The following is a 26,795-nucleotide window of genomic DNA, read 5'->3' on the forward strand; positions in this document are numbered from 1 at the left end:
CTGTGCTCCAACACATCAATTAGTTTACCAGGTTTGGCAGGAGGAGGGGAGGGGAGGTTGGTTAGGAGATAGGGTGGGATGGCCAGGGGTCAGGGCTCACAGAGGAAGGGGAAAGAAGTATGTTTAGGCCTGGGTCCAATGGCAGGGGCCCACCTGGGGGACGGTAGGGTTGTGGTGGCTGGTTTGGATCAGGTTGTGGTGAGGTGAGAACAGATATTGGGTCCTGAAAGGTGATAGGGAGTTGGGTCTAGGTGGGGCGAGAGGGCACCAGATCAGTGTTTGGTAGTCTGGGGGTTGGTGGAGAATAACAGAGGTGTAAGTGCTCTGGGGGAGGGATGTTTGGGGTGTGTGAGGTAAGTGTGGAGCCTGTTTAATACTTATTTAATAGTTAGACGATGTATTCTGTAGTTTAACATTTCCTGAGAACTATTTTATTTAATTGTATCATAACCCTCTGAAGTCAATGATTAAAATGGAGACTTCTATAGAGATCCTGGAGTAAAGGATGCCCAAAGGAAAATTCAACATCCTGAATAATTCCTTCAGAGCATGTTAAACGGGGATTCTGTAGGTGCAACTCCCATCTACACTTCAATAGCAACACTCTGGCCAACAGAAAATCTGCCCAAGGTGTATTACTGTTGGTGAATAGGGACCTGGGGTTCTGCTCATTAGCACTATGTTTATTACACTTAGGGGGACGATGTGTTGTTTGTGAATTGAACATCATGGGATCAGGCATTAATGTGGAGTTAAAGCCACAATCGAATTGACCCTGATCTTACTGAAAGGTGCAGCAGGGTCAAGGGGTTGAATGCCTTATCCCTGCTCTTATTTCTTATGATTCTAGATGGTAACGACTATGCTCTTTCAATAGCAAGGCTGTGCAGCACACAGCAGTCCACTACAAATAGTACACACCCTTTCAAGAACTGCAAGGATCCTCCAGAGCAGTCCGGGTTGCAAAAGCATTTTAATCACTATATTACGTGCAACAGTATGTCTTTCTATATATACATGCTACCTACAAGTGAGAGTTTCACAACAGAAACATTGAATCACGTAGCAAATAGCCCTTGTTGCCAAGAACCAATTCTCATTTGCTGTGATGGCTAAAATGTGCGTCGCCTGTAGCAGAATGAAGGCAATCTGACTATTGTCAGTATACCACACAGTGACTTGCATGATATCAATGTATGGTTGCACATTATCTGCACTCTGAGTGAGTATAATCCTCTCCAGTGTAGTACATTTTAGGTTTAGCGTACAGCATAACACTCTGCGTATAGTGAATGGCCTGTCAACCAATCATAGCCCGCAATCCTCCCAAAGTTAAATGTTCATTTTGTATTCAGCCCTCTTGAAATATTGAGCTTTTATACTCTATTATGGAACAATGACAGCTAGTCAAGAGATGTGGCAATGTCTCCAGGTCTAATCTGGAAGCAGGCAGACAAATAAAAGTTCCTCATCATAGTTATCTTCACAGCCATCTTCATCCTGCTCTGAGGCTGTAATTGTGGTTACGTCAGGTGACAGATTGCTGTGAGGACTTCCTTGCTGATGCAAAGACATCTAGGATACCACTCCTCAATAAGGTTCAAATGGAAGCAATATGCACAGAACATTGTTGGCACATATAGCCTCCTGCTAAGATCCCTATTTTGTCTCCTCCTCCCTCCTCCAGCCGTATGTCCTACTCTATGTTACCCCTGCTTATTTTCTTCTTCATGTTAGAGAACAAGGGAAATACAAATTACCACTCATATCTGACGGCAAATAATTTATGCCAAATCACTGGAAAAGAGAAAAAGTCCTTCAACAAGTGTCACACCATTCCTTGTTGACTTCAGCAATTTAAACAATCAGAATCACAGCAGAAACCAGAAGAAATCAATCAGTGACTAAACTGAAAACAGCTGATGACACCTTTAAATAATGCTATTTGGGGCCTCCTCTCTGAATCTGAATCTACATTCAAATGTGAATTTGTTTGCATCAGCTCAAGGGTTCAGATCAATAATGACAGCATCAGCATCAGCATCAGCATCAGCATCAGCATCAGCATCAGCATCAGCATCAGCATCAGCATCAGCATCAGCATCAGCATCAGCATCAGCATCAACGGCCTGCTCTGCATAATTCCAACAGATGTTCCCAGCTCACAGTTCCAGCAAAATATCATTTGGCAGTCAGCATCCAGCACACAGCACAACCTGCTTTGTCTGTTAGAAAGCAAAATGGCACCTACAGTGCTGAAAATATGAGCCCAAAAGTTTGCCAGAAGTCATCACAAAGGCTAGTCTTGCCCAATGAATCAATTTCCAAATCAGCCTTACATAACAGTATCAACTAATGTCAGTGCAAACACCATCAAAAAGACATCACAAAAAGAACAAGGGGTGTGGGGAGAACATCATTTGGTAGGTTGAGAATGATTAAACAATATATCTTTCACAACCATTCTCCATTAATATGGAAGGCATTGTAGGTCAGGAACCAGAATCAAACAATCTTGCCATCAAAGTGGAGAGGATCAGGGAATTTGTGTCAGGAGGCCCAATCATCCTGGTTCCTCCCAAACCCACAAGAAAATTGAACAAAACTTCAAAATCCAGTCTCTGCCAGCACCTGGATTCTATTCCTTTCAAACTTACACCGTCCTGGTGAGTAAGACCCTCGCAGCTTGCAACAGAAATTGCAGACAAATCTTACTGATGACATTAGTACCCAATATATAAAAGCTTCAGGACAATCTCAGTGGCCCCTGCTCAGCTGTGGAGACTAAAATTAAGAACTGCCAGCTCCTTTGACCTCAGGACAGGTGTGTAACCTAGGTATGTCCTCCTATCCATCTGGTCAGATAAAATAATTTAGACTGTTTTTAAGCAGTGGTTTAGTCCAGGTTTATTTTATAGGGTTGAGCTGAACATGATGAAAATAGAAAGCACAACACCATATGTTTGTTCAAAAAGGAAGCCTGATAGTGAGGAATTCTGATTTCATTTAGATGTTCTAACAAACAGGAATTAATTAAGGGGATAACTACTTTGAGCTTAACTGATTCAATCAGGCATGTATTAAAATAGTCAATAATCAAGTATTTACCATATACTGTACAATACCTTCATTTTTAAAAGTTTCTCAAGGGTCTCAATCTTTTGTTCTGTTTTGTTTACTTTCATCAATTCTTCTGTTTCTCCAGTACAGCTCCTTGGAGATAGAGATCTGGAACGTTTCACAGACAGGTCCTATAGTAAAGAGCAAATGACATGGTTACTGTCAGACCAATGGAATCATATAAAATTAATTAATGGTACAGCACAGAGAACGGCCATTCCACACTATACACCTGTACCACCTCTTGAATAGCTGTCAAATGAATCGCATTCTCCTTTCTGTAAAGACCTGCAAATGATTTCCTTCAGGTAAATATCCAATTCTTTTTGGAAAGTTACAACTACACCTGCTTTCACCACCCTTTTAAACAGTTGATTCCAATCCTAATGACTGCTGTGGGTTTCTGGTGATTTATCCATTTATCTTAAATTCTTACGTTACTGTCCATTCTGTCACTGGAAGTTGCTTGCTATTTCTTCGGTCAAAACTCTTCATAATTTTGAACATTGCTGTTAAATTTCCTCTTAACTTTCTCCTCTCTAAGGAAAAATAAACCAGCTTCAATAAACAATGCAAATCCCTTGCTTCCTTCTGCCTTGCCAAACTTCTTCAATACCTTCTCCAAGGCCTTGACATCTTTCAATAAAGTATGTAGTGTCCCAGACTGAACATTCCAACTGAGGCCTAACCAGCGTTTTATAAAGGTTTAGCATAGCTTCCTTACTTTTGACTCTACTTCTCCTGATAAAACCAAGGATCTGAGAAGTGTTTTTTAAATAGCCTGCTCATCTTGCCTGCTACGTTCAAAGATTTGTGTACACACACTCCCATGGTCTCTGTTCCTGCGCCCTCTTTAAATAGACATATTTAAATAAGCATAACATTTTAGTTCCAGTACAAGCACTGAAGAATACTAATAATGATTATAAAAATTCTATATAGAATACCAAAGGAATAACAAACTGAATTATAACAATGTTAGCACTAAAGACTTCTCTGCAACTCACTAATGAGTATATTCATTTACATTTACAGTGTTTCTTCCAGAATAATGATCTCCCATCAGGGAAGGCTCATGGGTTATAGATACAGAAATGCAGAAAGGCTCATTACAAATAGGCTATACAGGCTGTTCTAATTGCCCTATGAGGGTCTAAATATGGATATGATAGGATAATAGTGAACAAGTGGGAAACTGGATTCCCTCCCGCCTTTTGAAATGTTTTCACCTGAAAGGCTAGGGGGACATCTGGTACCCTTGAGAATAGGTCTAAATAAATGTGAATACAATGACACAACAAAACAGACACAATGATGTCCACAGAAATACAGACCAGTATATTTCCTACTGCAAAATATCAGAAATTTCACTTCAATGTGTCATATTTTAAAATGTTTCTGTCTTCCTGGCAGAAGTAGTAATCTAGAAACTTCAGTTAATGAAGACACTGTATGACTTTAGATAATAATCTGGACATAAATAAGAGGCTATACACTTCACTTTAGTCTTTTCCAATATAAGGCTGATTAGCTGCAGGTGTGTCTACAGCAACAGTATTTTAGCCACAAGTATACATTTCAGCAGAAAATGCCTTTCACACAATAGAGATAATTGGACTGCATATGTAAATATTTACTGAAAAAATATCTTCAACCATTCAGTGTGAAGTATTACTCTCTTTACATTGAACCAATGTTTTGAAATTCTGGCTCATATTTATCAACATATTTAAACATACCAGAAAGCTCAAGAAATTCTTTTTGCTATTTTTGCTCCACTTTATCCTCCTCTGATCTCCATCAACATAACCTTCTGTTCTCTTCTTCAGATGTTAATGTAGTGTCGATAATACTCACTTCAACCACTTTCTCTGACAGTAAGTTCTACATCCTCACCACTCTTTGGGTGAAAAAATTTCTTCTAAATTCCCAATATTTCTTGGTGACTGTTTCATATTATGGCCTCTAGTTTTTGGACACACTCTCTCTGTGTCCACTCTATCACAATCCTTCATAATTTCAAAAACTTTCAATAGATCATTCCTCAATCTTCCCTTTTCTAGAGATATTCATATTTTTCATCTATTCATCCTTTCCTGCTCAGTCTTGCAATTGGGCGTCATCCTTTGAAATTTTTATTTTTCTTCAAGTGTATTTATTGAGCCTTCAGCTTTGCAAAGCAATTATAGGCAGGACTAGCTGTTGATGCACATGGAGAAGTGTCACACACACACACCCTTCCCTTTCTGCACCTCTCATTCTACTTCCAGACCTACATATCCTAACCTCTCTTCATATCTGTAATCTTCTATTCTCCTTCCAGAATATGGATTGGATGCTGCTCACATGTTACATTAGTGGCTCTTTTAGAGCTGCTCATTATTGCTATTTCCTGCAGATCTGGAGTGGTTTTTCTGATTGATCAAGCTGAGCATAATCACACTCACCCAGGTCATTTGTACGTTTGTGATGCTGATGTTCAGTGTATTACATAACTTTTTCAAAAAAATCCCAGCAACCAAAGAAGCAACGTCGTCATAGTGATTAGAAAATAATTATACTTGTTGTTTTTCAGTTTACCATTTTAAAAGCAGTTATATAGTTCAGATACACTTTGCGAAAATGTGCATTAAGATTTGATGGCTGGTAAGGAATTCTACCACAGTGTTTTATTTATAACGATAAAATAAAAATGCAGTTAGCCACACCTGGATTTTCAATGAGCTACACATATTGGACAGTGCTGCTTTCCTTTACAATTTAAGTTTTAATAGCTAAATGTCATTCATATTGACAGAACATTGCCCTCACTAATTCTGTACAGGAGTGATGTTGAGCATATGGTAATTCAGGCTTACTCTGTATTTCATGGAAATACACAGTTATGACAGAGTTCAACCATCTTAAGATTATTACCAGATATATTTCTTACAAGACCTTTTGTACAATACATGTATTGTGAATATTACGCATGAGTAATCAAACAACATACAAGTACAAGACAACAAGCAAAGCTTTCATTGTTCCTTTGAGAACTGCATTTTCTGAACCAAGTAAACCACAAAAGTGAGCAATAAGATCCAATATGATCTACAAAGATCCAAATTCAAAGTTGTTGTGAGGAACTTCAAAAATCGTTCTGTAAAGATACTCAGAAAATAGAACATTTGTTATTTTCACATAACAAGTCACATCTGTTTTGCATGAGTAAACATATTTTTAAAATTCTAGTATAGTTCTGTCTCCTATATGCTACAAACTATACATCAAACAGTAGATTCACTGAGGTGTGTCTCAATAATGGACATTCAAGAGAAGTCTCAACTTTTGAGCCCATTTCTGGTCAGATTCCTTTGTTGTTCAATTACCCAACTGGCTGCATTGTTGGTCCAGAAATGCCCTGGAAAATTTCTGCCTCAAGAGGGAATACAGGATTTATTTTTAAACACTGTGTTTAATATCCAAAGATGTGCAGGTTAGGTGGATTGGCCATGCTAAATTGCCCATTGTGTCCAGGGATGTGCAGGCTAGGTGAGTTAGCCATGAAGAATGCAGGATTACAGGGATTGAATAGAGGGGTGGATCTGGATGGGATGGTCTTTGGAGGATTGGTGTGGACACAATGGGCCGATTGCCCTGCTTCCACGCTGTAGGACTTCTAAGATTCTATGAATATCAGCGCTGACCTCAATTTCATGAAGATGGCTGCCATTTGCCTTGTAAGCATATTTTGAGTCAGTTAACAGTAAACTCTTTATGGAGTGATGTTCTTAAAAGGGAGCAGTCTTTTAAAGTTTCTTCCTCCCATTATTAATACTACGTTTTTGATTTTTGTTTGACCAACTGTTAAAAATTATTTTTTAACCAATATTCAGAGCTGCATTGGCAGCTTGATGACTGTATCTCTTTATCATAGCTTGCCGGCACCAATGGCAGAGAACAAATACCACCATGGGCTTCAATCAGCTGTAAATTATTTGCAGAACTTCTATTCCCAAAACCTAACTGCAATACAGAATTGACATAGCACATGTCAATTAGGTTATTACTATTTTTTAAACTTTCCTGACGTCGGCACATAACATGGCCAAAGCGTGAAATCAGCTCAGTCTCGAGTTTGCGTCAATGATCAGCAGCCATCTAAAAAATATTTGTGAAGCTTTTCAGTCCTTTACATTTCTTTGAGCCCAACAAAAACCTGTTTAAAAGAAAACAATATGCAATGGTCCGTTGGAGGGCAATGGTTCTGCCCTTCACCACCTTGTGCACCCCCAATTTATTGGTACTTCATCCAACAGCTATTTGTAATTTGAAATGAAAGTCAAGAATTTCCATATAGAAATTGAAGGCAGTCACTACCCAAGCTAATGATAAATGCTTAATTTCACATTTTCTTCAGAAACCAGCAAATACAAACTTTATAGAAATAAAGCCTTTATAGAAATATAGCTCACAACATAAACAGAAAAGTTATGGGTATTTTAACATTAGCTGTAATCAGTTACAAACCAAAATCCAGTCATTTTAAGTGCCTGAGATGAATTCAGTCATTAATTTTGATTGCACTACTTTTTATACAAGGTATTTGGTATTGTTTTTAAGAAAATGAGGCCTCAAATAACTTACAGCTGTATTCATTTCGTGTACTGGAAACTCTGATATATATCAGTGCATGTCAGAAAATCAAAACCTTTTAATTTTGTTTTTTGTTCACTAGCCAACCACAGTGGCACAACATTGAATCATCAGAGTGCTGCAACTGATTGTTCCTGGCTGCTGCACAAACTTTTCAAAGCACAGTATATTGTTAACTGCAATAAATTGGACTGTAAAGAAAGTAAAAGAAGGGCTGGAAGGAAGGGAAAGATAGGTAAATTAAGAAAATAAAAATACAACGTGCAAATCTTTGTGCAATCATTATTCTACTCGATGAAGTTGACAGGTAAGTGCTGAAAAGTAAGAATATCTACTCAGCTGGCTTTCCCAAACAATCTTCTTCCAACTGCCATCCCTTGATCATCCCCACATTTAGTACACTCTGACTTCTCTTTTTTGTCAATTCTCCTTTCACCTGAGCCTAATATTTGCCAACGAAGCATGAAACTGAAGGAATACCTCCTCCACCGTCTTGTCCACGTACTTATGCCAGGTCTGTTACATTCCAAAACAAACTCAGAGGTGGGCTCTCTAGATAGTGAGACATTGTGTAATGCAATGTGTAGATCAATGGAACACTTTCCAGCTATCACTTTTCTTTGTGCAAATTGATTTGAGTTTGTTTACCCAAGCACCATTACTTTCCTAAAGAAAGTCTCAATATTTGACAAGCTTGGATGGAAAAGGGAACCACCAAAAGAGAATGTCAAACAGGTCTACACGTACAAGTGACATTTGTCCCCATCCACCAGTGCCCACACTCTTGCATGTACAGTAGACAGTGAACATAACATGCTTTGGCAGCTGATTAGTGTGTACAGAAACTGTAACTCCTAAAACAGCTTGTGACAGCAGGTCCAAAGGGACAGATATATGTGAAAACCTGACTATGGTTCCTCAGAAACAGTCAATTACAACTAGTCAATCTTTCTGTTGTACTACACGAGATAGGCATGCAAGGGTGATCATAAGCCACAGGTTTATTAGCTGCATCCACCATCGTTGCACCCAAAAGGCAAAGGCTTGGCTAACTCTGCAAATGGCATGTATTGCGAGTGTAATGTTTGGTTGTGCCATCTGCCACAAGGACATACATTGCTAACATGCACCATATGACTGGCAAGGACAATGAACATAGCTGTAACCTGAAATCTTTCTCTGCTATATGCCACGAACACAACATTAGAGACTTTTGATATAGGGTGCCACATAGGCTGACTTTGATTCAACAATCATAGCACAGTCGCTTCAGTATATCTCTAATAGAGCATCAGTGTTTGTTTGATCTATTAATACCAGCAGGAACATCCTTTCCCTTTAATTCTATCCATCTTATCTCAATTCACTCCTCTTGTAACCATGGCAAAGGCTACTAAAAGACTGACGTCTTTGAGCCTTTCGAAAGGCTTTTAGAATTTGTGTCACCCTACTGTGTCACTTCCGGTTAACTGTACCCATCCTATAAATTCGCCACATCGCTCACAATGCAAGTTTTCCTCCTACACCAATCAAACACTGCATCTGAATCTTGAATTCTGAGCATGAAGGCCCTAAAATTTAAATAATTTAACATTCTAGCAAAATTAGTATCAGATTTTAACCATTTTGACCACGAAACAAAATATGGATGGATCAGTGTTGAAATCCAGTTCAGCTTCATGGATACATCATAGAATTGTAGAACTCATACAGTGCAGAAGGAGGCCATTCGGCCCATCAAATACGCACAGAGCCTCCAAAGAGCATCCCACCCAGACCCAGTCCCCTACCGTATCCCATAAACCCACATTTACCATGGCTAATCCACCTAGCCTGCACATCTTTGGACTGTAGGAGGAAACCAGAGCACCCAGAGGAAACCTACACAGACACGAGAAGAACATGCAAACTCCACACAGACAGTCACCCAAGGCTGGAATCTAACCTGGGTCCCTGGCGCTGTGAGGCAGCAATGCAAACCAATGAGCCACCACGCCAGTGCTTGCCATCCACATCAACTCCTTATCAAAAATCTTTAAACAATTTCAATCTCTACAGGCCTTGGAGACATTAATACAGTACTACTTTGAAATCATTACCAAATCCATACATCCTTTTGCAGAGCCTGAGAATGAGAACGCAGGAAATGGTAAAGTGTAACCATTGTTTTCAGACTATGAGAAATAGACTACAGGTTGAGTACCAGGCACTACTGTGTGAGTGAGCTCTCATTCACTTCAAAGTAAATTCTGACGGAAATGCAAGATATCTGGAAATGCATAGGAATAATACAGAAGTGCCATTTTCACTGAATTATTTCACCGGAAATTACACAAATCAGTCATGTTATATTTCTCCAACAAGTAAATTCATCAAAAATAAAATAATTCACAATTGCAAAGGATCAACATGAAATTTCAAGCATTGGAAGATTTAACTTTTGGAATACAATAATAAATTCTAAATCTCAATAGAGTGTGGCAATAATATGGTTGTTTCAATACAGAAGTGTGAATTGCAGAGCATTCATGCCCAAACCAAGCAACTGCCTGGCAAAAAAAACCACTACAGGCCAAGTGTAAATCACATCCCTCATGAAAATGAGTCAAAATCAAAACGGTATGTTTCATAATTAAATAAAAGAGTCATTCATCTGTGGAATTTGAAACATAGATTGCCTGCTGCCAAAGGCTCTCACCTCCTGAAGCATTAGCAACCCCACAAATGATTCATTTTGTCTTCAACTTAGGAAAAAAATTTACCTGTTCTAAGATCTGAATAGATCAGCCATTCCTTACTCACCAAACAAGAGCTGTTGAATTTTACATATCCTCTCAAATAAAATTATCCAAGAAGAAAGAATATTCACAATGGCTTTATTTACCTAGATATTAACAATGAATGTTTGAAGCATGCAATCAATTAGTTGGGAGCTGCACAGTCAGCGGCAAGCAAATTAAATTGACAGAGAAAATCTCATAGATATTGGAGTCTTTTTATCATATGAAATATGATATCTATCACAGTAACAGCGGTGTAGCTGGGTGTTCTCATTTGAGGATACACCAGAGATACAATGTTGGAGCAGAAAAGGACCAACTTTATTCTACATCTCACTAAACTATAGCGGATATGGATGTGCTTACTGTCAACACTACGTTCCTGAAAAAGAGAGACTGATTCTTTTACACAGGCATCCCACATACTGCGCACAAAATTCAAATATTTTAAAAAGCATTCCTCTTGGTTACTGATTTTTGAAATGTGGAATTTAGAAGTCCCAGTAGGCAGTGAGTTAATTTTAAAACCCCAGTGGTCTAGAACTTTTGCTGCAACAATGTTGTTCACACAGAATATCAACCAGCTGTTTCTGAATTTCATAATTTTGCCCTTTTGGCAAGAGTATTCACACACGAGTACTATTGCAGTGTGAATCTTACAAAGGCAAGATCCTGGAAAAATTCCAAATGGCACCTCTCCAAGTTAACGAGTAACTATCCAGCTACCATAGATGAGGTTCTGCTTGAGCTCAGCAGCATCTTTGAATTTACCCCAAAAAGCCTTTTTACCAACAGATCAGGCTGTGATTTGATTCTGGACAATCCTAAGAATCCAAGCTTACTTTTACACCAATGCCTCCTCTGGAATCCCATTTCAAACACTTACCACCTGTATGTAGAATTGTTTAATACAAACTGCACATTCAGTTTAGTCTTTCAAATCTTCAACTTGTGCCCACTCCTTAAGACCATGGTAAAAATTCAAGGTCAGAATATAAAATGTAATGCAAAACTCGCCTATTTCCTTTAATTCTACAATACCTCAATAACATCTTCTCTGGGTCTTCCAGAGTTCAAACAAGATTACATTTTTCCACAAGCTCAAAAAGCCAATGACAAATATCAGTCATATGACCACATCTTGTCCAATTCTACAATATTCTTCCTGTAATATTGCAATTAGTAACTTACAACACATTGCAGGTAAGGATAAACCAATATCTTGCACGCTTGAAAATTACACTCAGTTATGAAAGCAACTTTTGGGAAGTCCTTGAAGTTCTCATAATTTATACTGTGGATTTCTGAAGAGTTGTTCTGAAGATTTTTTAAAAGTGTTTTTCTCAGAGGAACAAAGTTACTGCAAGGTCTATATTTTCTCATCGAGTACATGCACTCTAGCATTTCTTGAAGAACCCAGATAGGTAGAGTTCTTCAAAACCATACAGAAGCCATAAATAAGATGTATAACCAGGCTAGGCTCCTATGACTGCTTCAATACCTAAATGGAGATCCCCTTGGTGAGTCTGGCAGGTTTCCAAGCACAACATCTTTAGCATGCCCTAAATGCTAATTTGTTACCCTTCTGATGTCTTAGGGACCTTAATTTGTTGAATAACATTCAATCTGTACCTCAATCTGTGCGGTACACACTAATGGGTTGAAAAACATATTAGGTTAATCAATACAATCTATTCTGCAACTGCCTCATCCTAATGCATATGGTCTCATTCTAGACTAGTAAGGACCTGACTTGAATGCATCTTTCTTCAAATCATGAGATTTTCTAGGTGGATCGATTCTATGACACCTTCCAAAGGATCATCATAGGCATTAAAATGTAAAACTCTTAATTAACGTACTCGTTCCAAGTCATCGATCTAAATATACAGGCAGAGTAAATGGGGCCAGAGATGGAATCACAAGATTTTCTATTTTTCTGTGCTTTTGTTCCAGTGATTTTCCCATTTATTTCACTCGGTAAGAAGACTTATGGTTGGCAAGTGCAGATGTGAAACACTGACCATTTCATCTCTCCCAGATATTAGAAAGAACCACCAAGTCTAATGATCTACTGAGCAAATTGTGTTGCCTTTTATTCCTTTGACTTTCCTTTCAAAACTCTTGCTGTATTAATACGCACTCCAGAGGAAAATACTCAAGGTAGCATACAAAAACAGTTGGTTAACCAGAAGACCATCCAATAGTTGACGCATATTTTTAAAGTGATTTTTACATTTTATTTGTAATCAAAAACAGGCACATTTCATTCACATTCTAAATGTCCACGATCTACATAGATATTATACTTTTCCTGACTTGTGCCATATCACTCATCAAACATATCTGTCCACAGACAGGCATCTGGACTTCTGAGGTAAAGACTGGACTTCTTCCTAGGACAAATAAGGTTCAAAAAAATTATTGTGCCCATGGGTTGAAAATTGATTCAATGTTCAAAAAAGCCACTTGTTTACTGAAAGGACCAGGTGAAAACAGGAAAATCAGGTCATCTCTTTCCAACGCTATCAAGGTTATTCAAAACATGTTTTTCTTTAATTTCCTTTCTAACACACAGCTTTCATGTTTCAATTAAAATGTAATTAATTAGCTTAAAATGAAAGAACCAAATTGCAAGGTACAAGAAAGAGGAAATTTATTGCCTACTAACCCTGAAAAATAATAAAAATGCAACATAAACACAAACACACTGTTACAGCCCACTGGGGTGTCGTGCCATAAACTGAGACCCACTATTCCTGGAGCCATTCTTAATGTTGAACATTTTTTTAAAGGTACACAGTATCGCAATTTATCTACCCTACAGACTGATGCTGATAGAAATCAAGGGGCTAGGTTTCTGAACTAAAAAAAAATTATTACAAGTAATAAAACCATAAGTACACATAAACAGATATAAACTATTATCATAGATCATAACCAAAACTCTAATCTCCATATAAATTAGCCCCTTCAATGCATAGACACTGACAAACACTTAAGGAAACAAGATTATTGCCAGAGGTACAAAAAAAACTGAAAAGTCAGTTCAGTGCTCTTTGATTCCCGATTATAATGTTGAGATGATCCTACATCAGCTCACCAGGCTGTCTTCTTCCTTACCTTCCTCTGGAACTTACACTGGTTTGTAAGAAGTACAGTGCGACTGTTTTATTTGGAAAATATCTCAGTTCAAAAATCACAGTTCCCAGAAACTGCTACAGGAAAAGTAATTGGTTTTGAACTGGTAACAAGTTTAAAATGAAGTTTTTACTGCAAACAACAGAAAGCTTCTGCCTGGGGAAGACAACAGCACACCCTGCAAGGTCTTTCTTTCTCTCTGCGTGCCTGTGTTTCTGTAAATTGTTTCCAGTTCCAAACTGTTCAGTTTGCAGAAAACTAATCAGATTCACTTGCAAACAAATCTTTGGTTCCTGACTGCCTGCACCTTGCAGGAACATATTGCCACACTAAACAAAAAAAAGAAATAAGGAGGGAGAAGATTAAATATGCGGGTAAGCAAGCCAGTAATATAAATGAAGACTGTAAGAGTTTCTTTAGGTATATAAAGGGCAAAAGAGAGGCAAAAGTGGACATCGGACCACTGGAAAATGACGGCAGAGGGATAGTACTGGGAACAAGGAAATAGCTGAGAAACTGAATAATTACTTTGCGTCAGTCTTCACGGTGGAAGACACGAGTAATATCCCAAAAATTCAAGAGAGTCAGGGGACAGAGCTGAGTATGGTGGTTATCACAAGGAAAAGGTGCTAGTAAAACTGATTGGCCTGAAGGTGGATAAATTACCTGGACCAGATGGACTACACACCAGAGTTCTAAATGGGATAGCTGAAGAGATAGTGGAAGTGTTAGTGGTGATCTTTCAGGAATCGCTAGAGTCAAGGAGGATCCCAGAGGACTGGAAAATCACAAACGTGACACCGTTGTTTAAAAAGGGAGTAAGGCAAAGGACGGAAAATTACAGGCCGATTAGCCTAACCTCGGTCGTGGGTAAGATTTTGGAGTCCATTGTAAAGGATGAGATTTCTGAATATTTGGAAGTGTATTGTAAAATAGGGCAAAGTCAGCATGGTTTCATCAAGGGGAGGTCATGCCTGACAAATCTGCTAGAATTCTTTGAGGAAGTAACGAGCAGGGTAGACCAAGGAAAGCTAATGGATGTTATCTACTTGGACTTCAAGAAGGCCTTTGATAAGGTGCTACACAGGAGGCTTCTGAGTAAGATAAGGGCCCACAGTGTTAGAGGCAAGGTGCTAGCATGGATAGAAGATTGGCTGTCTGGCAGGAAGCAGAGAGTGGGGATAAAGAGGTCTTTCTCAGGATGGCAGCAGGTGAAAAGTGGTGTTCCGCAAGGGTCAGTGCTGGGACCACAACTTTTCACTTTGTACATTAATGATCTAGATGAAGGAACATAGAACATAGAACAGTAACCCCAAGATCCCTCTGCTCCTCCACACTGCCAAGAATCTCTCCGTTAACCCTGTATTTTGCTTTCAAGTTTGTCCTTCCAAAATGAATCACCTCACACTTTTCAGGGTTAAACTCCATCTGCCACTTCTCAGCCCAGCTCTGCATCCTATCAATGTCCTTTTGTAACCTAGAACAGCCCTCCGCACTGTCCACAACGTGATGCACCTTCGTATCGTCCGCGAACTTACTAGTCCACCCTTCCACTCCTTCATCCAAATCATTTACAAAAATCACAAATAGAAGAGGACCGAGAACAGATCCTTGTGGTACACCACTCGTAACTGAGCACCATGTTGAATATTTTCCATCCACTACCACCCTTTGACTTCTAAGGGTCAGCCAATTCTGAATTCAATCTGCCACATTTCCCCCTATCTCATGCCTCCTTACCTTCTGCATGTGCTTACCATGGGGAACCTTATCAAACACCTTACTTAAATCCATGTATGCCACATCCACTGCTCTACCTTCATCCACGTGTTTGGTCACCTCTTCAAAGAATTCAATAAGGTTTGTGAGGCATGATCTACCGCTCACAAATCCATGCTGACTATCTGTGGGCATTCTGGCTAAGTTTGCAGATGATACAAAGATAGGTGGAGGGACAGGTAGTATTGAGGAGGTGGCGAGGCTGCAGAAGGATTTAGACAGGTTAGGAGAGTGGGCAAAGATGTGGCAGATGGAGTACAATGTGGGAAAGTGTGAGGTCATGCACTTTGGTAGGAAGAATACAGGCATGGACTATTTTCTAAATGGGGAGAAAATTCAGAAGTCTGAAGGGCAAAGAGACTTGAGAGTTCTAGTCCAGGATTCTCTCAAGGTAAACTTGCAGGTTGAGTCAGTAGTCAGGAAGGCAAATGCAATGTTGGCATTTATTTTGAGAGGACTTGAATATAAAAGCAGGGATGTATTACTCAGGCTTTATAAGGCTCTGGTCAGGCAATATTTGGTGTATTGTATGCAGTTTTGGGCCCCATATCTCAGGAGGGATGTACTGGCCCTGGGGCGAGTTCAGAGAAGGTTTACGAGAATGGTCCCAGGAATGGAAAGCTTAACATATGAGGAACGTTTGAGGACTCTGGGACTATCCTCATTGGAGTTTAGAAGGATATGGGGGGATCTAATTGAAACTTTCAGAATACTGAATGGCCTGCACAAAGTGGATTTTGGGAAGATGCTTCCATTGGTAGGAGTCTAGGGCCCGAGGGCACAGCTTTAGAGTAAAGGGAAGACCTTTTAGAACGAAGATAAGGAGAAATTTCTTCAGCCAGAGAGTGGTGAATCTACGGCATTCACTGCCACAGAAGGCTGTGGAGGCCAGGTCACTGAGTACATTTAAGACTGAGATAGATAGGTTCTTGATTATCAAGGGTTACGGGGAGAAAGTAGGAGAATGGGGTTGAGGAACTTACCAGCCATGATTGAATGGTGGAGCAGACTTGATGGGCAGAATGGCCTAATTTCTGCTCCTATGTCTTATCTTATGGTCTTAAAAAGATAGAGTTTACAAATGTATCAAACTTTTTGCTGTGAGGTTATCCAGCCATCCTAACAAATTCCAGTTTTTAAAAACAGTTTCCTCCGTGCAGTCCAAAATTTGTAAAAATACAAGAATAAAAAGACATGGCTCTTGCAAAATGTAACATATGAGAAAGGAGAAAGGAGAAAGTATTTGGTACGTACAGGAAGAACAGGTTACACTGTTTGAAAAAAAAATGTCACGAGTCTTGGAGGTGTTAGATGATAAATCTGAGGCCAGTTGTTTACTCGTTAACTCATGTTCAGCCACAGTGGCAAAGTTGACAGCTCTTGAATTCTTGGAGAATGATTGTTGGCCCAAGTTGTTTCTTTCACTGGGAACATACATCAAGGTTATGGGAAACTTGGTGCTGAAAAAGAAATTTTGTTGAAAGATTTTGTCTTCCACTGTCAGGACAATGCATAACAAATACCATTGTAAAGAGAAAACAACATTTATATTCTATCAGAAGAGAATACCAATTGGTTGGCAAGTGGGTTATGATGGTAAAGGTGTAAAGGGAGAATGCACCAGTTTATAATGACTAATTGTTAATTGACAAGCTGTATTTAAATGCAAGACTTATGCCTACCCTTTGTTTTCTCTCTCCGGGCCCTGTAATCTCCCACACCTTGTAATCAGTATAAGAACGACCTTTTCTTAACGGTTTCTAGTCCTGAAGAAAGGTCACAGGACCTGAAATGTTAACATTTTTTTCTTCACAGATTCCATCAGATCTCCTGAATTTCTCCAGCAAATTCTGTTTTGGTTTGGTTCATATTACCATATTACTCATTTGCGTAATAAGCAGAACGTCTTTAGGCTTGATGACAGCACCATGCTGTTAGTGGCAAACATGAGACATGTTGCTACTGTATCGTAGCAACATGAAACAGCAAGCTTCACCTGTTCCTCAAACTTCTGAGATCATCTGAGATAGACTGGGCAATTTTCAGGACCAACAGTGATGACCTTAAGGTCATTCATAAATTTGCACAATATACAGTGAGACATGACCTGATCATTCCCCAGTATCCTGCAGGTTGGTTCAGGCTTTATTTACAAGGGTGCAGATAAGGCCAATTCTCTAGCAGCGTGGCACACTTGTAGGTACTGGAAGCTACACACATTAATACACATTAATACTTGGCAGTCAGAAAAAATACAGACACACACTCTTTAATTCAAATCAACAAAATAGCTGACAGCCATTCTTCGGTTCACTAAGGCAACGCTTTGACCAATTAAAGTCAATCTGCTTGGTGTAAAATGTAAACAAAGTCTGAGAGTCAAACTATCAGTTATCGTTAACTGGTGCATTCTCCATGGCGACACTTCTACCATCTTATTTTCCAAGAATCAGCATTCTCCTCTCATATACTATAAATTTTTCTCTCTATTTAGTCTCTCCAAGTAGTCCTCATAACATTCAATAAGTATTTAGTTGTGCACTTGAAATGTTAAGACAGACAAAGCAATCGGCCAAAAGTGCGAGAAAATTTGATTAGAATATTTAGGTAGTTTTGACTGGTACAGACTGCATAGGACAAGGGGGCTTTTTCTGTGCTGTAGATCTGTTTGAGTGCAAAGTAAACATCTTCAATAAATTGTGCTTTTTTTCCAGCAATACTCAAGTTCTGTAAGACCAAATGACAATTCATATTTCTTTTTCCCATTTTATTTGAATTCCAGTGCCTGTTATCATTTTTTCTGTCAAGCTGGATGATCTGCAGGCAACTTTCATCCAAATGTGTAACTTCCAGAAAGGTGTGAATGAACCAGGAGATACCAATCTAAGTTCCACTGCTTTTTAGAATGATATTACTTTTGGCTCATACTGATCCTTCTTTACCAATGGTTTCATCACCTTCGTCAACCTAGTCAAGTGATCACAGCAGCCATTTTAGGTGAAAACTTGCCATTTTTAAAGTGGTATTTCACTCCATGAAGGCCTCAGATATGAAAATCAAATGATGGAGGCTGAAAATCGATGGCCAATGTTTACTATTATCATAATACATGCAACAAACAAAACTCAAGTCATAGATATCATCGCTGGCAGAAAATGTGCAGCACAGGGAATTTGAGACAGCTAGTGAAAAAGACAGGATGCTGTCCCTGAAGCATCCTCAATGATCTAATTTATGCAAAGAAAATGATGTTTATTGGTTCAAAGTGCATGTTCAATAAAGCACTCCATGAGAAAACACTTCAAAGGGACCAGGAACACACTCAACATACTTGATTATCTTCCAAAGAATTCCCATTCACATAAAGTAAGAATTCTCAAAAAATATGGAATAAACACCATGACCCAATTTTTCCGTTTCCCCCCACTCCTAATGTAATGAGTGCCAGGTAATTACCATAAATTACAATCGATGTGTTGACCCAACATATAAGACAGCCTATTATTTTTGATCCCAAAATTCATGGTTTTGCGTTAACTTGACACATCAGTTGACGCCTTTTTATAGCCATGTCAAGTTATACTTACATTAGTAGTCACCCTCAATTTCTCAACTCACAAATGGATATTTTACTTTGGGTACCTTATAACTGGGCACAAGGGATCCAAACAGGTAATAAAGGCTGTGATGCAAAGACACACAGGAGGCTAAGATAAACCGCACAAGCCAGAACAGCAAAATGGCAACCACACACATTGAAAATTCACTTTTATACTCAGCATATAAGTTGAACCCAACTATTGTGACTGATTTGGAAATGTTTCAAAGGTCACCTTATCCATCAACATCTACTGTATCTTAATTCGACACTTGGTTGAATTCAATGTACGTTGTTGTTTTATCTGGTTCAGCTAAGACTCCCATATCCTCCAAACTGCCAGGATGAAGGAAGAGGGAAAGAGAGTCAAGAACAGAGCACAAAGCGGGAGACAAGCAGAAAGTTACAGAAGACGTGAAAACCCAAAACAATTGAGAGCGAGATAATTTGTAAAGTGCAAAAAAAACCCAGAAATTACTGGAGAAACTTAGCAGGCCTGGCAGCATCTGTGGAAGGAAAGCAGAGTTAACATTTGGAGTCCGGTGACTCTTCATCAGAACTGTTAGCATCCAGGAAAAAGTGGTATTTATGCTGAAGCTGAAGTTTTTTGTTGGGGGTGGTGGGAGGAGAGTTGAGCAGATATGTGGCAATGGACCCCAGACAGAGAGTGCGAGAAAGAGACACACAGCCCACATCATGAAAGGAGTAGATAAACAAGGAGATTATGAATAGCAGGCCAGCACGAAAGACAAGCTGAATAAATGGTAATAAGAGCTAAGAATAAGAGAAAATGGGTGAGTGGTATTGAATGCAACCCATTTAATGTGATAATGTGATAATAAGAGTACATAATAGGGTTGGATGGTGGAAAAACATGGAAGGACGGAATCAGAAACTAAAGTTATTGAACTCGATGTTGAGTCCGAGAGGCTGCAGGGTCCCCAAGTGAAATATGAGATGTTGAGCCTGCACTGAGGCTCATTGGAACACCACTGCAGGCCTGCGACAGAAACGTTTGCTAGGGAACGTGGTGGTGTGTTGAAGTGGCAGGCAACTGAAAGCTCTGCATCATTTTTGCAGACAAAACATAGGTCTTCTGCAATGCGGTCACTCAATCCACATTTCATCTTCCCAATTAGAGGAGACCACATGTGAACAGCAAATAAATTAAACTAGATTGGATGAAGTCCAGGCAAATTGCAGCTTCACCTGGAACGTATAGCTGGGGCCTTGAAAGATAAGGAGGGAGGATGTAAAGGGTTAGGTATTACACCTTCTGAGATTGCCGGGAAGGTGCCATGGGCAGTGAGGAGATCATGGAAATGGAGGAGGAGTGGACCAGAATGTCCTGGAGGGAACATTTCCTGCAGAATATTGACAAGGGAGGGGAGAGGAATATGTATCTTGTCGTAGCATCCTGTTGGAGATGACAGAAATGGTGGTTTACACTTCTTTGGATGTGGAGACTGGTAGGCTGCTAAATGAGGACCCTGCGGAACTTATAATTGTTGTAGGAGGGAAGGAGAGTGAAGCCAGATCGATGGGAAATGAATCGAACATGACTAAGGGTCTTGTTGACCATGGTAACGGGCAACCCTCGTTTGAGGAAAAAGTTGGACATTTCCGAGGCACCCCCACAGAAGATGCATCAGAACAGATACAACAGAGGCAGAGGAACTGAGAGAATGGAATCTAGTCATGACAAAAAGCAGGTTGTTACAATGTGTAGTCCAGGTACTGAGGGAATTGGTGGGTTTGTAGGGTCTATCGGTGGCCAGCCTAACCCAGAAATGGAAACAGAGATGTCAAGAAAAGGGAGGAGTCAGAGATGGACTAAGTGAATGTGAGGACAGGGTAGAAATTGGAAGAGAAGTTGAATATTTCCAGTTCAGAATAAGAGGGAATCAGCACTGATGATGTCATCAATGTACTGGAGAAAGGGTTGTGAGGAGGAACCTGAGTAGGACTGGAACAAGGAATGTTCTATGTACCCCACAAAGAGACAGGCAGAATTGGGGCCCATGTGGGGTCTGTTCTGATGATATCACCTTCCACAGCAGGGTCCTCAGAAATGTCCACTTTTTTCCTCAACCGAGATTTCCCAATACTGTGGTCAACAGGGTCTTTTAATCATGTTCAACCTAGGTCAACAGGATCCTTAGTCATGTTTGACCTATCTCCCGCCCTTCTGCCCTCAATCCTTCCCTTCCCTACCACAATAATAGGGTCTCCCTGGTCCTCACTTCCCACGCCTCCAGCCTCCGCATTGTAAGCTGCCATTTAAGTCACCTCGAACAGGGTGACACGACCAAACACATCTTCACCTCCCTTCCCTTGTTAACATTCCACTGGGATCAGTCCCTCTAGGACACTCTGATACACTCCTCCTCTATTCCCAAAATCTCCTCACACCCCTTGGCACCTTCCCATGAAACGACAGAAGGTGTAATACCTACCCATTTACCTCTTCCCTCCTCACCATCCAAGACCCCAGACATACCTTCCAGGTGAAGCTGCGATTTACCTGTACTTCAATCAATCTAGTCAACTTTATTTGTTGTTCACCATATGTGACTAGCATATCATAGCTATTATAGAAACATTGCTAAGGGAGGGACAGCTCAATGTTCAGGGGTATAGATGCTATAGGAAGAATAGAAAGGGAGGCAAGAGAGGAGGGGAGTGGCATTTTTGATATCAGAAAACATCACTGCTGTATTTATGGGGTATAGATGCTATAGGAAGAATAGAAAAGGAGGCAAGAGAGGAGGGGAGTGGCATTTTTGATTTCGGAAAACATCACTGCTGCATTTATGGGGGAATCATCCATGTGGGTGGAACTAAGAAATAAGAAGAGGATGATCACCTCAATGGGATTGTACTATAGGCCCTCAATAGTCAGTGGAAAGTTAAGGAGCAAGTATGTAGGGAGCTCTCAGAAATCTGTCAGATTAATCGTGCTTTACAGAGGGAAAGGAATTTTGAGTTTCCAAATATTGAGTGGGACTGTCATAGTGTCATAGGCTTGGATGGGGAGACCTTTGTTAAATGTGCTCAAGAAAATTTTCTTTACCAGTATGTAGATGCACCTACTAGAGAAAGAGCAAAACTCAACCTTCTCTTGGGAAATAATGCAGGGCAAGTGACTGAGGTGTTAGTGCGGGAGCACGTTGGGACCAGTGACCAAATTCTATTAGTTTGTAAATAGTTATAGTAAAGGATAGGTGTTGTATAAAAGTTAAAGTTCTAAATTGGAGCAAGGCCAATTTTGATGGTATTAGGAACTTTCAAACGTTGATTAGAGTAGGCTGTTTGCAAATAAAAGGACGACTGGCGAGTGGGTAGCTTTCAAAAGTGACATGAGAGCTCACAAGAAGTATGTTCCTGTTTGAATGAGGGACAAGGATGGTAGGACAAGGATAGATAACTAGAGATTTTCAGGCTTTGGTCAAGAAAAAGTAGGAGGCATATGTCAGGTATAAACAGCTGGATCAAGTGACTCCCTTTAGTATGGGGGAGTAGAGGCATTCTTAAGAGGGAAATCAGGAGGGCAAAAAGAGGATAGCCTTGGCAGATAAGGTTAAGGAGAAGTCAAAGAGATTCTACAAGTACATTAAAGGCAAAAGAGCAACTAGGGAGAGAATAGGACCCCTAAAAGATCAAGGAGGCTGCCTCATATGTGGAACTATAGGAGACGGGTAGAACATTAAGCAAATATTTCAAGTCGGTATTTGTGGAGAAAGATACGGAAGCTAGGAAACTTGGGGAAATTAATATTGATATCCTGAGAATAGTCCATGTTACTGAAGAGGAGATGGTGGAGGTCTCAAAATGCATAAAGGTAGATAAGTCCCCGGGACCTGATGAAGTGTATCCCAGGACATTGTGGCACCAGAGATACTTGTATCATATACAGCCACAGGTGAGGTGACGGAAGACTGGAGGGTGGCTAACGTTGTCCCTTTATTTAAGAAATGTTGCAAGGAAAAGCAAGGGAACTATTGACCGGTAAAATCTTACGTCAGTATTAGGTAAGTTGTGGAGGGGATGCTGAGAGACAGGATCTACATATATTAGGAGAGGCAAGGACTGATTAGGGATAATCAACAGAGCTTTGCACGTGGGAAATCATATCTCACAAAGTTGATTGAGTTTTTTTCAGGACGTAACCAAGAAGATAGATCAGGGCAGAGTGGCAGGCATTGTCAACATGGATTTTAGCAAGGCCTTCGACAAGGTTCCACATGGTAGACTGGTTAGTAAAGTTAAATCACATGGGATCCAGGGAGAGCTAGCCATTTGGATACAAAATTGGCTTGACAGTAAGAGACAGAGGGTGTTGGTAGAGTGTTGTTTCTCAGACATGGAGGTCTGTGACAAGCGGTGTTTTGCAGGGATCAGTGCTGGGTCCACAGTTTGTCATTCACATAAATGATTTGGATAAGAACATAGGAAGCATGGTTAGTAAGTATGGAGAAGACACCAAAATTGGTGGTACAGTAGACAGTGAAAAAGACTATCTAAAAGTACAATGGGATCTTGATCAGCTGGACCAATGGACCAAAGATTGGCAGGTGGATGTTAATTTAGAAAAATGCGAGGTGTTGCATTTTAGTAAGACAAACCAGGGCAGGACTTACACAGTTACTGGTCGGGCCCTGGGGAGTGTTGTTGAACAGAGAGACCTAGGGGTTCAGTTCTGTGAAAGTGGCGTCACAAGTAGACAGGGTGATGAAGAAGGCATTTGGCACATTTGCGTTTATTGATCAGAGTACTGAGTATCAGAATTGGAATGTCATTTTGTTGCGAAGGACACTTTTGAGGCCATTTTGGAATACCGAATACAGTTCTGGTCGCCCTGCTATAGGAATGATAATTGGAAAGGGTGCAGAGGAGGTTTACAAGGACATTGCCAGAACTAGAGGATTTGAGTCATAAGGAGAGGGTGGATAGGCTGGGACTTTTTTCCCTGGAGGAGGTTGAGGTTTATAAAATCATGAAGAGTATAGATAAGGTGAATAGCAAAGGTGTTTTCCCTAGGGTAGGGAAATTCAAATTTGAAGGTGAGAGGGGAAAGTTTTAAAAGGCACTTGAGGGGCAACTTTTTCCACACACAGGGTGGTTCATATGTGGAATAAACTGCTAGAGGAAGTGGTAGATACAGGTACGGTTTTGATATTTAAAAGCCATTTGGACAGGCACATGAAAAGGAAAGGTTTGGAGGGTTATGTGCCAAATGCAGGCACGTGGGACTAGTTTAGTTTGGGAAACCTGGTCAGCATGGAAAAGTTGGACTGAAGGATCTGTTTCCATGCCGTATTACTCTATGGCATTCAGGAGACATGATGCAGACTGTGTGACCATTTTGCTGAACAACTACATTCTGTCCACAAAAATGACACAGAGCTTCCAACTGCCTGCTACTTCGGCACACTACTACGTTTCCTAGCTAACATTTCTGTTGCAGGCCTACTGCAGTGTTGCCGCAAGTCTCAGAGCTGGTTCGAAGTACAACATTTCATTTTCACTGGGGTCCCTGCAGTCTCTAGGGCTCAACATCAAGTTCAATAACTTTATAGCCTGATTCTGTATTTCCATAGTTTTTACCCTCATTGGCCAACTCTCACCGCCGACTGCTGCCACCTCACCGGCCCGCTCTCATCGCCAACTGCTGATGCTGACTCACTAGCCTGCTCTTGCCACCAACGTCACTCCAGCCCACAATCATTCCACTGCAGAACACAACCCACATGTTCGGCTCCTGCTACGGGGTTCCCGATCAAGTTCCGACTCCTTAGGTAGGTACTCTCTCTTGGAAATGTAAAATGGGGTTCTGTAGTGAGCAGTAAAGCTAACTATCAAATGAGAAATATAACTGGCAATCCAGTTCTTATGTAGTTCTGTCATTCTAGATCGATTTAGAAAAGGGTTGGCTTACACAAACTGCCTGTTGTAGTCTCTCGTATATATCAAACAGTAAAATTGGTCTTTTTAACAAAGCAATGAATTGCAAAGAGGGAAAAACCATCTTGAGCACATTCTTCACAATTGCTGTCATTGATTAATAATAGAATAACTAAAGGCAGAAAAGAGAGATGTCACTTAACCATCAAACATACCACCTCCTCATGGTGACCAGTTCCACAACATTTAGAGAAGCCTGGAAGGAAATTCTCATCCCTCTAAGTTGGGAATGTGACTGGCACAAGGAGGCCTGATAAAAAGTTAAGCGAAGAAAATTATTAGAATTACTCAATAAAAGAACTCCTGTAATTGCTGACCTATACTGAAGCAATATTTCTGTTTTAAAATTCCCACTGTTTTCAAATTTTTCCATGACCTCACCTCTCCTTGTCTCCATAATTTTTTCCAGCTCTACAAGTCCTTCAAACCTTGCCTTGTGAACATCCTCAAATTTCATTGCCCTACAACTGCAGCCATGTCTTCAGATGCCTGGGCTCCAAACTCTGGAACAAGAATGAAGTCGCTGGAAAAACTCAGCACGTCTGGCAGCATCTGTGAAGGTAAAAAACAGTTAACGTTTTGGGTCCGATGACCCTTCCTCAAAACTGATTCCAAACTCTGGAATTCCTCTCCAAATCTCTCTCACATTTTCTTCCTTTACTATCTAAATAAAAACACCTTTTTGTCAAGTTTCCAGTCCTCCAGCCTGATATCTTTTGTGGTTTAGTGTCTTTTTTCACATAATGCTCTTCTGAACTGCTATGGGACCTTACTTCATTAAAGATGCAATGTAAATGCAAGTTTTTTTGGATGATCACATAAAACTTACAGCACTGACAGAAACCATATGGTCCAATTGGTTTGTGCTGTTGCTTATACTCCACTTGAGCTTCCTGCATGTCATCTCCCACAATTAGCACATTATTATTTTCCCTTCTTCCCATCTCCTTTCACTTGTACTCCCCGTAAATGTATCTAAGCCAGGGACCTTCATTACTTCATGTGGTATTAAGTTCCACAGTCCCACCGCTCTTTGGGTGAAGACGTTTCTCCTGAATTCCTTATTGGATTTATAAATATTCATCTTATATTTATAGCCTCTAAATTTTGATTCTCGGGAAATGAAATGACTCCTGTATATCTTACTCACACACCTCTTCAACCTTTTTTCTGATTGCTATAACCTCTTAGTTCTGGCATCACTTTTTAAAATCTTTTTTTCCTCACCTATCTTATATCTTCACATCCTTTTTATAATATGGAAACCAGATTTGTGCACAGTATTCTAAGTGATGTAATGCAGAAGTTCTCAACCAAAAATCTGTAGCCCACAAGCAGATTTTTCAGAGGCTCCTCCCAAGACTCCCTGCCTCTGTAATTTAAAAATAAATGTGGATCACCAACATTTACAATATCCAGGTATAGACTTTTATTGCTGAGTGCTTAGTGACCAATCCACACCAGCATCACATCACTTTAGTTCTCAGCTCCACACTGGATAAGAAGAACCAGAAACTATTCTTTAGCACTGCAGGCTCATGGTTAACAGTCCAGCATTGTGTTGTCAAGGAGTTGTCATCAAGTCTCAGCAGGCTAATTCTACTCCAGTCATAAATAACTGACAACTGGAGAAACGAGGTCTGGTGTGGTTATATCATCAGTTCGATCAACAAACTGTCAGTTCCAGTGATGGTCTACCAATCTTAACAATAGTCTGTTTACCCAACTTGAGGCAGGATGAAAATTCAGCATGGTTTTCACTTGCAGATATTGCAGCT

General features: G+C 40.0%; 1 protein-coding gene across 1 annotated transcript in view; it reads right to left on the bottom strand.

Annotated features, from left to right (window-relative positions):
* Nucleotides 1–16,906, bottom strand: part of LOC109923933 (centlein-like) — a 46,888-nt gene extending 29,982 nt beyond the window's left edge. Inside the window, exons 1-2 of the mRNA XM_048619992.1 lie at nucleotides 16,710–16,906; nucleotides 3,126–3,251 (exon numbers count right to left, since the gene is read on the bottom strand). Coding sequence (XP_048475949.1) covers nucleotides 3,126–3,185 — 60 coding nt within the window. The 5' untranslated portion in view covers nucleotides 3,186–3,251; nucleotides 16,710–16,906. The remainder of the gene's footprint in view (nucleotides 1–3,125; nucleotides 3,252–16,709) is intronic.
* Between the last annotated feature and the right edge of the window lie 9,889 nt (nucleotides 16,907–26,795).

Source organism: Rhincodon typus, chromosome 3 (genome assembly GCF_021869965.1).
Source record: "Rhincodon typus isolate 14 chromosome 3, sRhiTyp1.1, whole genome shotgun sequence".
NCBI classification, from domain to species: domain Eukaryota; kingdom Metazoa; phylum Chordata; class Chondrichthyes; order Orectolobiformes; family Rhincodontidae; genus Rhincodon; species Rhincodon typus.